The 14,130-nt window shown below is 38.0% G+C and overlaps 1 protein-coding gene across 1 annotated transcript; it reads left to right on the top strand.

Moving 5' to 3' along the window:
- The first annotated feature begins 1,610 nt into the window (after positions 1-1,610).
- Positions 1,611-13,709, top strand: LOC132559076 (proteasome subunit alpha type-1-like). Its single transcript, XM_060223685.1, has 11 exons — positions 1,611-1,689; positions 2,043-2,087; positions 3,652-3,753; positions 3,932-4,035; positions 6,544-6,632; positions 6,923-6,993; positions 7,277-7,406; positions 7,673-7,752; positions 8,392-8,463; positions 8,656-8,727; positions 13,158-13,709. The coding sequence occupies exons 1-11, from the start codon at positions 1,687-1,689 to the stop codon at positions 13,257-13,259; spliced, it is 870 nt and encodes a 289-aa protein (XP_060079668.1). The 5' UTR covers positions 1,611-1,686; the 3' UTR covers positions 13,260-13,709.
- The last annotated feature ends 421 nt before the right edge of the window (positions 13,710-14,130 follow it).

Raw genomic sequence — 14,130 nt, forward strand, 5'->3', positions numbered from 1 at the left:
ATTGGTCGTCAACTTGTCATGTGGCCTTAGTTCTTGTGTGACCCCGTCAACTGTAGACACCGTCGTCATGTGACCTTGGCTGTTGTATGACCCCGTCATATAACCTTTTATCCTTCAACCGGCAGTGCCTTTGTCGGAATACGCCTGTCAGATATATTTTTGCTGTATTCGGCAGTGGCGGAAAACAGCTGTATTTGCATGTGCGGTAATTCGACAGAATTACCATCTGAATTTACTTTAAAATTTGATTTGAAAATCTCTCATACCCGGAACGGCTGGAAAAACTAAATCTTCCGACACTTCAACACCGAAGGACCAGAGGAGATATGATTAACGTTTTTAGTAAACAATATATATGATAGTAGGGTAACAAGGAACGTTTTTGAAATGGACGATATAAGCAGAACTAGAGGTCATAACAAGAAAATATTCAAGAAACGATGTCGTCTTGATGTTAGAAAGCACTTTTTCAGTTACCGAGTTGTGGATTTGTGGAATAGTTTACCACAAACAGTAATCAATGTGGACTCTGTAATAAAATTTGAAATAGGGTTAGATGAACACTGGGAAAATATCCGTTTCTATACATGATTGTACATTAATTAACTAATATAAGCCATTACACAGGAATTACTTACTATGCAATATGTAATATTTGATATGGACATAGAGGCTTTCAGCCTGTGTCCATTATTTATGCTAATAAATGCTAATAAAATTACGTTTAATGATATAGATAACTGTTGAATTAAGTGATTTTATATGTTGGAATGAATAAGTTTATTTACGAAAAATCATAAAATTGCTGCTATATCCATTCAAATATGGAACATTTCCACGCGGAGCAATCATTATGGCATACGTCATCATGCAAACTTCAGCGTAACGTCAACGACATGTAAACAAAGTATGAACAACAAAACTACCGAAGTTTTGATTGTGTGATTTTCTATCAATATTGCTAGATAAACAGAGTGCATGGTCAGTGTCTTAAAATGTAAGTCGTATTTTGGCGAGGGTGAAGAAAGACAGAAGAGACGAGCATCTGGCGATCCACTACTGCCTTTCTGTCCCGAGCCAAAATACGGCTTATGTTTTAAGACACTGACATTGTACCTGTGTGTCCTTTGGTAATAACTGTGTGACGTTACATCGGTAGACATAAGAAAACATCGTTTCTCATTAACTGTTATAGATGTCCTTATGTGTAATTCTTTGAATTAAAGGAGAAGTACGTTACCTCAGTTTATTTTCTATGTTTTATTCTTATGATAACTGTTTTATTTTGTTCTAATTTATCAACCGTGCTAAACTTTCAGATTTTCACAAGGGAAGCAATTCGCATTTGGATATGCAATGACAAATTATTTCTCTGTTTACCTGGTTCATGAATCTATACATGATTCTGTACTATATTAAATCACATCGCACTAAGTAATGTGATAAGTTATTTAGTGCCTAATTTCCATGTATGTGAAATTGATGTTTGTTAAAGAAAACCTCCAAAATTGCTGAATTTCGAGGTCAAACTGGTGTATAATTTTTTGCAGTGATATTCATAAGCAACAGTTACCGCCCTTGGCAAATAGCTCTCTTTCAAAGGAGGGGAAAAGGAGAATCACAAAAATCCGAAGTCACGCTGAATTCAGAAGAAACCGGTGTTTGTATTAGCACTAAACATTGAATATGGTAAGAAATGTATTTCAGATTTCAGTTTTCGAACATTAAAATGGCAAAGAAATTGAAGCATGTTATGTTAAATAGTTTTCCTTGATACCGCTGCTCTCAGGACAAAGTTAATGGAGGATATTTGATGACAACGCTTACAAAATATATTGAAAAGAATAACATTGAATTAATTTTGTGTGCGAGCCCAGAATTGGATGATGCGGCCAGGACTTGATGCGATGTTAGCTGTATAGATGGTCGATTATTTCAAGGTCGGATAATTCGAAGTTCACTTTATTTTCATCACAATCATAAGTCTTCTACGAGTATCCGTGAAATTCAGTAATAGTAATGGCTTAATCTTTCTTTTTCAGTTCAGAAATCAGTATGACAATGATGTGACGGTGTGGAGCCCGCAGGTATGAGTAGAAAGATAAATGAATGATATTTGTCTTTTTTTTGGCCCTGTCACAGACACGTAGCCGGAAATCAATCGCTAAATGGGGATAGATTTATCTCCCCTTCCCCAGTGGTGGTCATTATAGTTGCCAACAAGTTAAAAGTATTTGATATCAAAGTAATTCTGCCAGAGATAAGTTAGGTGACTGTGACATTTTATGTATCTAGTATTGAATTTATAAGAATGTAAAATGATGTAATTTCTTACATTTTGACCCCAAAATTTTCAATGGGTCCACACAAAATCTGATGTCTCAAAGACGATATCACTGATTGGCAATAGAACAGTCCAATTTGCCACCCTCCATGCCACTTTTACATTCCTCATAGTTACACAAATCACATTTGTGTATTGATTGCAAATCAGTTTGGTCAACGGACAAAAATTAACATTCCTGGATTTTGAGAATAACAGTGAGCGAGGAAGTTCTCTCCGATAGACTTACATGTTCCTGCTGGTGACTTTCAAATACAAGTGGTAAATTGCAGCTTCCTCAGATTGGTTGATATGTATTTTGAGTGAATAGTTACTTTGAGTCTGATAAGAGGTAAAAAAAAATTACAGGAGCTTCCCATCTTGCACTGTGACAATTAATGGTTTTGAATTTCTAATTACATTGTTTGAAATGTATTGAAAGGATCTTTTAGTTCACATGTCGGCTCCCCTGTTCCATTGGTTGTTTTTTAGCTCACCATCATCAGATGATGGGCAATTCAAATCGCTCTGCATCCTTGGTTCATTGTCCATCCATAAACAATTTTTGTTATCCCTCTTTGTTGAATAGTACTGGATGGATATTTCTCAAATTGCATATATAGGTTCCCCTTGGCCCCTAGTTGTGCCTGGTTGATTTTGGGACTGATCAGAAAATATGAAATGGTCCACAAGCGACCATCTTTGATTTTGACTTCGAAAATTTGTTATCACTATTTCTTGAGAACTACTCTATAGATCTTTCCCAAATTTCATGTATAGGTTCCCTAGTTGTACCTGTTTGAGTTTGGGACTGATCAGAAAAACAAAATGGCTGACAGATAGCCATCTTGGATTTTGCCTAGTAAAGATTGTTATTGATATTTCTTAAGAAGTACTTAATGGATATCTCTCAAATTTCGTATGCATGTTCCCTTTTTGTCTTTCCTTGTGCTCGTTTGATTTTAGGACTGATCAGAAGAAAACAAATGGCTTTCAGGTAGCCATTTTGGATTTGGCATGTAAAGATTATCATTGCTATTTCTACAAAGGAGTGTTCAAATGTCTTATCATTATGAGCAGAGAAAAGAAGGGAAAAGATTGAACAATAGTTGGCACCCAGATCCCTCACTATTTCTGTTATATGCAATTGCTTTAAAGATAATTGCTTCAAAAGAGCATTTCATAAGATTTGAACATTTTACCAAATGATTCAATAAAATATTGATGAAGTAGAATGATAGTGGAAGTGATTAAAGTAGAACGTGATTTGGTATTAGAGTATTACACTGATTTGTTGTCAATGGTTCTTTAATTGATTTTTGACACAGGGTCGTATACATCAAATTGAATATGCCATGGAAGCTGTGAAGCAGGGATCAGCAACTGTAGGTCTCAAATCTAAAACACATGCCATTCTCGTGGCTTTAAAGGTAAGCTTCAAAACAGTTTCAAAGATGCACAATTAATTCATAATCAGTAGTTCTAAACACATTTTCTCAAGAAGTATGTAGTTGTACGCTGTGTTAATTTTCATTGACAAAAGACTTGATAATTTCAAAACTCATAAGAAGTGTCACTAATGACTGAAAATAAAATTGCCTTTTCCAGAGAGCTCCATCAGAGTTATCTGCCCATCAGAAAAAGATCATCCCTATAGATGACCATGTGGGTGTTTCTATAGCAGGACTAACAGCAGATGCCCGACTTCTTAGGTAAAGATAACCACATAGGCTTGATTCTGAAGTAAGATTCTATATAACCACAGAGGCTTGATTCTGAAGTAAGATTCTATATAACCACAGAGGCTTGATTCTATATAACCACAGAGGCTTGATTCTGAAGTAAGATTTTGTATAACCACATAGGCTTGATCCTGAAGTAAGATTCTATATAACCACAGAGGCTTGATTCTGAAGTAAGATTCTATTTAACCACAGAGGCTTGATTCTGAAGTAAGATTCTATATAACCACAGAGGCTTGATTCTAGTAAGATTCTATATAACCACAGAGGCTGAAGTAAGATTCTATATAACCACAGAGGCTTGATTCTGAAGTAAGATTCTATATAACCACAGAGGCTTGATTCTGAAGTAAGATTCTATATAACCACAGAGGCTTGATTCTGAAGAAGTATAGATTTTAAGATTCTATATAACCACTTGATTCAGGCTTGATTCTGAAGTAAGATTCTATATAACCACAGAGGCTTGATTCTGAAGTAAGATTCTATATAACCACAAGGCTTGATTCTGAAGTAAGATTCTATATAACCACAGAGGCTTGATTCTGAAGTAGAGATTAACCACAGAGGCTTGATTCTTGAAGTAAGATTCTATATAACCACAGAGGCTTGATTCTGAAGTAAGATTCTATATAACCACAGAGGCTTGATTCTGAAGTAAGATTCTATATAACCACAAGGCTTGATTCTGAAGTAAGATTATTAGATTCTATATAACCACAGAGGCTTGTAAGATTCTATATCTGAAGTAAGATTCTATATAACCACATAAGGCTTGATTCTGAAGTAAGATTCTATATAACCACAGAGGCTTGATTCTGAAGTAAGATTCTATATAACCACAGAGGCTTGATTCTGAAGTAAGATTCTATATAACCACAGAGGCTTGATTCTGAAGTAAGATTCTATATAACCACAGAGGCTTGATTCTGAAGTAAGATTCTATATAACCACAGAGGCTTGATTCTGAAGTAAGATTTTGTATAACCACATAGGCTTGATTCTGAAGTAAGATTCTATATAACCACAGAGGCTTGATTCTGAAGTAAGATTCTATATAACCACAGAGGCTTGATTCTGAAGTAAGATTTTGTATAACCACATAGGCTTGATTCTGAAGTAAGATTTTGTATAACCACATAGGCTTGATCCTGAAGTAAGATTCTATATAACCACAGAGGCTTGATTCTGAAGTAAGATTCTGTATAACCACAGAGGCTTGATTCTGAAGTAAGATTCTGTATAACCACATAGGCTTGGTTCTGAAGTAAGATTCTATATAACCACAGAGGCTTGATTCTGAAGTAAGATTCTATATAACCACAGAGGCTTGATTCTATATAACCACAGAGGCTTGAAGTAAGATTCTATATAACCACAGAGGCTTGATTCTGAAGTAAGATTCTATATAACCACAGAGGCTTGATTCTGAAGTAAGGCTTGATTCTGAAGTAAGATTTTGTATAACCACATAGGCTTGATTCTGAAGTAAGATTTTGTATAACCACATAGGCTTGGTTCTGAAGTAAGATTCTGAGGTAAGAACTCATGTGGTGACTGGCTAGATTCCAAGGTAATATCTTGTGTAGCTACTGTGGCTAAATGCCTAGGAAATACTGTATACAGCTACCATGGTTAAATTCTGAGGTAATAGTTATATCTGTCTATTGACCAATACTATAATGTATCATGTCATCCTTTGTTCATCTAGTTTTTCATGCTCCCCAAAGGGAGAGCATATAGTTGTCGCTTTGTCTGTCAGTCATAATTTTGTCTGGAGCATGACATAAAAGAGGTATCAACATAAAACTTCATAGGTAGATAGATCACAACAAGGAGAAGTGCAATGCACTAGAACCATCACTCTCTTTTGTATAATTTAGGAGTTATTGCCCTTTGTTATTTTTCAATATGAAACTTCATAGGTAGATAGATTACAATGAGTTAGAGGGCAGTGCACAAGAATCATAACTTTCTTATAGCCCTTTGTTATTTTCCATACTTATATTTTGTCCTAATCGAGGAACATCACCTGTCTTTGACATTCCTTGTGTACAGTACTGGTTTTATCTTCCAATCGACAAATGGCATAATTGATTATAACATCCTATTGATATTTTTATCATAGCTTTTAAAAATGATGTATCGATTGTCATAAAGAGTAGATGATTCACAATTGTTTGATTTCCTGTTTAGTGAGCCAGTCAGCTAAATTTGTGAATACTTCAGGTTGTCAGTGTGTTAAGCCGAACCCTTATTATTACAGTGTCTGAATTCTGTACAAAGTGTTTGTCTGATTGATATTTTTTCACATTTCTCAGAGCAGGAATGCAGGAATTGTTAAGTTCACCAAAAGTTCACCAAAGTACACTGAATGATTGATATGTATTAAAATAAAACTGAAGAAAAAGTTTGTTAATTGCCGACATAAATCCTGGTACATGGTGTGATGTTTTATTATGCTTTTATTTCTTTCAGTAATTTCATGAGATCTGAGTGCCTAAACTCCAGGTATGCCTATGACCAACCTCTGCCTATATCTCGTTTAGTGGGCTCCATCGGCTCAAGTATCCTTTTTATGGCAAGATACTCATATCTTTGTGTATTGACAGTCATTTGGATACTGGCTTATATCAGTATCAACAGACTTCACTTGTACCTGACTTCATTTAACATTTCAGCCACTCAACAGGTGATTAAAATATATAGAGATCAACTTGTTTTGCATCAAATAAATTTAATTTATGTTGTGGTTTTGTTTATTTTTGTACTGAAAAGATCCTCCTGTTTAGAATTTAACAATTAAATTGTCTACGAATGTTATGGATTATCAAGTTTGTTCCTTAACATCTGTCAGAGTCACAAATCCCTACCCAGAGGTATGGACGTCGGCCATTTGGTGTTGGTCTCTTAGTAGCTGGCTATGATGTAAGTTTTTTGAAGATGAAAAGTCTTTGTTAATTAATTAAAATAACAAAACAAAGTTCTACTCACTTGACCATGGGATTGCCTATTTATCACATAAACCTCATCACAAACATGACAACATTATAACACCCAAGTGTTACAGAAAGTCAATTAGATAACAAATTGTTTATGGACGATTACAACAGTAGATATTGGTTATGTGAGACTACAACTGAAGCTGTTTATTATGTAAGATTACAGCTCTAGCTGTTGGTTATGTTACAACATTATTTTTATTCTACAGTCTATGGGACCACATATTTACCAGACCTGTCCCTCGGCTAACTACTATGACTGTAAATGCATGGCTATCGGCGCCCGGTCCCAGTCTGCACGAACATACCTAGAGAAGTACATGGACAAGTTTGGGGAATGTAAGTTCTGTATGATATATTTAAGATTTTACTGATGCCGTCTTAGTTCTTATCAGAATCAACAATAAATAACGTACTCAAGAGTGGGTATGTTTATAAACAGACATTGTGAATTAAACCACATTTCTCCTTGTTGACTGCTTGTGCTGAGATTTTTGCTGATTTTGATGTCTTTTATGTCCTCAAAAACTTAAAATACTTGTGTGAGCCAAGTATATTTAGAGAATATTCAGTGGACTCTAGTTTATATTGGTTCTTATGATCAGGCACACTTGAGGAACTGGTGAAGCATGGTTTGCGAGCCCTGAGGGACACACTACCATCTGAAGTGGAGCTCACTACAAAGGTAAGCATGGTTTGTGAGCCCTGAAGGACACATTACCATCCGAAATGGAGTTTGCTACAAATGTGATTTTTTTGTTTTTCATTTAACAAAAAAGTTTTACTGTTTGTAGGCTTCTGTTTGATGACATTGTCTTATTAGCTCACCTGACCTGATGGGCCAAGTGAGTTAATGTCTTTGTGCAGCATTCTGTGTCTGTCCGGTGTCAAATTTTTCCTTTAACAGCTTCTCTATAACCCATGGACCAGATGTTTTGATATTTGCTTGGTCTGTTCCTAGGATAAAGCCAGACAAAGTTTGTGAAAAGAAATGACTTTACCATTTCCTGCATTGGCATGCTTGAGAGTACATTTGTATCACAGTCAAATATCAAGTTTCATGTTCAACTAGATACAGGGATATGTAATCTTTTTACTGAAGTTTGCAAGTTGCTATGAATACTGAATACTCTTGTTCTTACTGTCAGCATGTTTGTAGTGATAGGAAGAATCAGTTAACTATAGCATAGATATTATTTCTGAAGAAGCTCTTAGTGTCCAGGATAATAAAATGTACAATACACAGGAGATTTCTTAATGTGTGACAGTTCTATACAAGGTTCTTAGACACATGATTCTAAACAAGATTGTGTTTTATTTTCAGAACTGCTCTCTAGGAATTGTTGGAAAAGACATTGATTTCACAATCTATGATGATGATGCTGTAACCAACTATGTATCCTTTTATGTTTAAATCATCAAAATTTGTCATAGAAAGGAATTACTCTTTCTGGTATGTATTTTCAGTAAATATTATAGCTTAGATAACCTTTAATATGTGATTTGTGTGACACATAATTAGGAATGGGAGAAGTTATTGATAATAGTGGTGATGTCTTCGCTGGTGAAAACCTTAACTCTAAACAAGCTAGCCATGATAGAGGGTGAAGACAAGGACCGTGGATCCTCTGGTGAAGGCGAGCAGGCCGATGATGCTGCTGTAAGTTCCAATCTACACAAGTTAACACTTCAAGTTCATTGAACAACAATGTATGACAGATTAGGGTTCACCATATCCATCTCTGACCTTGTGAACAGGACCTGTCATATCTAACTCTGACAGCGTGAACAGGACGTGTCATATCTAACTCTGACAGTGTGAATAGGACCTGTCATATCTAACTCTGACAGTGTAAATAGGACCTGTCATATCTAACTCTGACAGTGTGAACAGGACCTGTCATATCTAACTCTGACAGTGTAAACAGGACCTGTCATATCTAACTCTGACAGTGTAAATAGGACCTGTCATATCTAACTCTGACAGTGTAAATAGGACCTGTCATATCTAACTCTGACAGTGTAAATAGGACCTGTCATATCTAACTCTGACAGCGTGAATAGGACCTGTCATAGCTAACTCTGACAGTGTAAATAGGACCTGTCATATCTAACTCTGACAGTGTAAATAGGACCTGTCATATCTAACTCTGACAGCGTGAATAGGACCTGTCATAGCTAACTCTGACAGTGTAAATAGGACCTGTCATATCTAACTCTGACAGTGTAAACAGGACCTGTCATATCTAACTCTGACAGCGTGAACAGGACCTGTCATATCTAACTCTGACAGTGTGAATAGGACCTGTCATAGCTAACTCTGACAGCGTGAACAGGACCTGTCATATCTAACTCTGACAGCGTGAATAGGACCTGTCATATCTAACTCTGACAGTGTGAACAGGACCTGTCATATCTAACTCTGACAGTGTAAATAGGACCTGTCATATCTAACTCTGACAGTGTAAATAGGACCTGTCATATCTAACTCTGACAGTGTAAATAGGACCTGTCATATCTAACTCTGACAGCGTGAACAGGACCTGTCATATCTAACTCTGACAGCGTGAACAGGACCTGTCATATCTAACTCTGACAGCGTGAACAAGACCTGTCATATCTAACTCTGACAGTGTGAACAGGACGGGTCATATCTAACTCTGACAGCGTGAATAGGACCTGTCATAGCTAACTCTGACAGTGTGAATAGGACCTGTCATATCTAACTCTGACAGTGTGAATAGGACCTGTCATAGCTAACTCTGACAGTGTGAATAGGACCTGTCATATCTAACTCTGACAGCGTGAACAGGACCTGTCATATCTAACTCTGACAGCGTGAACAGGACCTGTCATATCTAACTCTGACAGCGTGAATAGGACCTGTCATATCTAACTCTGACAGTGTGAACAGGACCTGTCATATCTAACTCTGACAGCGTGAATAGGACCTGTCATAGCTAACTCTGACAGTGTGAACAGGACCTGTCATATCTAACTCTGACAGTGTGAATAGGACCTGTCATATCTAACTCTGACAGTGTGAACAGGACCTGTCATATCTAACTCTGACAGTGTGAACAGGACCTGTCATATCTAACTCTGACAGTGTGAACAGGACCTGTCATATCTAACTCTGACAGCGTGAATAGGACCTGTCATATCTAACTCTGACAGCGTGAACAGGACCTGTCATATCTAACTCTGACAGCGTGAACAGGACCTGTCATATCTAACTCTGACAGCGTGAACAGGACCTGTCATATCTAACTCTGACAGTGTGAATAGGACCTGTCATATCTAACTCTGACAGTGTGAATAGGACGGGTCATATCTAACTCTGACAGTGTGAATAGGACCTGTCATATCTAACTCTGACATTGTGAACAGGATCTGTCATACCTAACTCTGACAGCGTGAACAGGACCTGTCATACCTAACTCTGACAGTGTAAACAGGACCTGTCATATCTAACTCTGACAGTGTGAACAGGACCTGTCATATCTAACTCTGACAGCGTGAACAGGACCTGTCATATCTAACTCTGACAGCGTGAACAGGACCTGTCATATCTAACTCTGACAGTGTGAATAGGACCTGTCATAGCTAACTCTGACAGCGTGAATAGGACGGGTCATAGCTAACTCTGACAGCGTGAATAGGACCTGTCATATCTAACTCTGACAGTGTGAATAGGACCTGTCATATCTAACTCTGACAGCGTGAACAGGACCTGTCATATCTAACTCTGACAGCGTGAACAGGACCTGTCATATCTAACTCTGACAGTGTGAACAGGACCTGTCATAGCTAACTCTGACAGTGTGAACAGGACCTGTCATATCTAACTCTGACAGTGTGAACAGGACCTGTCATATCTAACTCTGACAGTGTGAACAGGACCTGTCATATCTAACTCTGACAGCGTGAACAGGACCTGTCATATCTAACTCTGACAGCGTGAACAGGACCTGTCATATCTAACTCTGACAGCGTGAACAGGACCTGTCATATCTAACTCTGACAGTGTGAATAGGACCTGTCATATCTAACTCTGACAGCGTGAACAGGACCTGTCATATCTAACTCTGACAGCGTGAACAGGACCTGTCATATCTAACTCTGACAGCGTGAACAGGACCTGTCATATCTAACTCTGACAGTGTGAACAGGACGGGTCATATCTAACTCTGACAGTGTGAACAGGACCTGTCATATCTAACTCTGACAGCGTGAATAGGACCTGTCATATCTAACTCTGACAGCGTGAACAGGACCTGTCATATCTAACTCTGACAGCGTGAACAGGACCTGTCATATCTAACTCTGACAGCGTGAACAGGACCTGTCATATCTAACTCTGACAGCGTGAACAAGACCTGTCATATCTAACTCTGACAGCGTGAACAGGACCTGTCATATCTAACTCTGACAGCGTGAACAGGACCTGTCATATCTAACTCTGACAGCGTGAACAGGACCTGTCATAGCTAACTCTGACAGTGTGAACAGGACCTGTCATATCTAACTCTGACAGCGTGAACAGGACCTGTCATAGCTAACTCTGACAGTGTAAACAGGACCTGTCATATCTAACTCTGACAGTGTGAATAGGACCTGTCATATCTAACTCTGACAGCATGAACAGGACCTGTCATATCTAACTCTGACAGCGTGAACAGGACCTGTCATAGCTAACTCTGACAGTGTGAATAGGACCTGTCATATCTAACTCTGACAGCGTGAATAGGACCTGTCATATCTAACTCTGACAGCGTGAACAGGACCTGTCATATCTAACTCTGACAGTGTAAATAGGACCTGTCATATCTAACTCTGACAGTGTAAATAGGACCTGTCATAGCTAACTCTGACAGTGTGAATAGGACCTGTCATATCTAACTCTGACAGTGTGAATAGGACCTGTCATAGCTAACTCTGACAGTGTGAACAGGACCTGTCATATCTAACTCTGACAGTGTAAATAGGACCTGTCATATCTAACTCTGACAGTGTAAACAGGACCTGTCATATCTAACTCTGACAGTGTGAACAGGACCTGTCATAGCTAACTCTGACATTGTGAACAGGACCTGTCATATCTAACTCTGACAGCGTGAACAGGACCTGTCATATCTAACTCTGACAGCGTGAATAGGACCTGTCATATCTAACTCTGACAGCGTGAACAGGACCTGTCATATCTAACTCTGACAGCGTGAACAGGACCTGTCATATCTAACTCTGACAGTGTAAACAGGACGTGTCATATCTAACTCTGACAGTGTGAACAGGACCTGTCATATCTAACTCTGACAGCGTGAACAGGACCTGTCATAGCTAACTCTGACAGTGTGAACAGGACCTGTCATATCTAACTCTGACAGTGTGAATAGGACCTGTCATATCTAACTCTGACAGTGTGAATAGGACCTGTCATATCTAACTCTGACAGCGTGAACAGGACCTGTCATATCTAACTCTGACAGTGTAAACAGGACCTGTCATATCTAACTGACTGACACTCTCTGACAGGACCTGTCATATCTAACTCTGACAGTGTGAACAGGACCTGTCATATCTAACTCTGACAGTGTGAACAGGACCTGTCACACCTAACTCTGACATTGTGAACAGGACCTGTTTGATTTGTGGTGCAGATTTCAAGGAAAATAAGTTTAATATGTATGTGTTTCACCATTTATGGGAGCTCATTGATCTATCATGTGTCATCTCCATCTCCTATGGGATTTTGGTCAGCTGGATATATGTACTAAGCATGTATACAAGAATATCTTTAATGATTTGTGTTTCATGGCTTAAGATGAAAGTTCATCGTTAATATTTATGTAACAAACAATGGAACAAATTCCTTGCAGTATTTACTTCCTGAAGGCAGTTTCTAGTTTTCTTTGCTCATTTATTCAAAATATCAGTTGTTTGAGGACTCGTTGTTTGTATGACATGTTGGTGACTTTTTAAGGTTCGGAGGGTATATTGACGGAAAATAAAGAATTTTGGATAACTGTATATTTTCTTTAGTGACCCCTGTAAGTTTTCTGAATGTCTTATTTGAACTGTCTTTTACAGTCACCTATGGAGGTACAAGGAGAGGATGGACAGGCCGCACCTCCAGCAGACCCTGCCCCTGCTGCACCAGAGGGCGAGGAACAGCAGGCTATGGAACATTGACCAACCTTCTAGGCAACAGGAACTGTACAAACGTCATCTCATCGTCATCTGACACATTCACACATTCTTATTGTCATCTGACACAGGACTTCAGACATTTGTAAATATTCTACGGCCATTCTTCAGAGATTGATCAGCAAGTACTGGACCTATGATAACTAAGCTGAGGATGCGTTGCTGTAGCATGCTAAGTTTAGAGTATACAGACGAGGCTAGTGTGTCCTACAGGAACAGGGTTTAACTGGAATCTTTTAAGTGCTACAGGGAGCAGTGGATACATTAACGGTGTACGTGGCCTTGTAATACTGTACAGAACAGCCAGCGTACAAACCTCTACAGGACCTCATTTTCCTGAAGACAAAAGTAGTGCTATGTAAAAACCGTCACAGAGAGGGAAACATCTACAATGTTATATTTATTGATGAGAAATAAACATGTTTACACAATGGTGCTTATGTTCCCTTTTCATTAGTCTGAAACCTAACATTCTATGGAGTGAAGTGCAAGATCACTATTTTAAGTGACATTTTTGTAATAGACATATCAATCAAAACAGCAGTAGACTAATGGAAATAGTAATTGAAAAAAACACAAGGATATTTGTCATTATCAGAAAGATCTGATGTGTGGCTAAGGCTGAAGTATTTACCTCCTGGGAGGGCTACTTATTGTTAGAGAGATAGTAATATATGTAAGGGTTATAGTGATAAACCTGACAATGATAGTTATGTTTGGTGAAAAAGTCCTGGTCCTGAGGTTTGAGGGTAAAAGCAGAAAAAACCTAACTTGATTAAAAAAAAAAAAATAAAAACATATGTAACAAAATCAATAGGTTTATTTAAAATTAAAAGTTAGTCCCAGTAGCTTTTAG

This window comes from Ylistrum balloti, unplaced genomic scaffold (genome assembly GCF_031769215.1).
Source record: "Ylistrum balloti isolate Yb309-2 unplaced genomic scaffold, AGI_CSIRO_Ybal_v1 Utg370852, whole genome shotgun sequence".
Taxonomy (NCBI): domain Eukaryota; kingdom Metazoa; phylum Mollusca; class Bivalvia; order Pectinida; family Pectinidae; genus Ylistrum; species Ylistrum balloti.

Bases quoted from the DNA above. Each gene is read 5' to 3' on its own strand.
- LOC132559076 (XM_060223685.1), top strand. The intron at 3,754-3,931 runs GTAAGCTTCAAA...TGCCTTTTCCAG, and splicing joins CCATTCTCGTGGCTTTAAAG to AGAGCTCCATCAGAGTTATC. The intron at 8,728-13,157 runs GTAAGTTCCAAT...TGTCTTTTACAG, and splicing joins AGCAGGCCGATGATGCTGCT to TCACCTATGGAGGTACAAGG.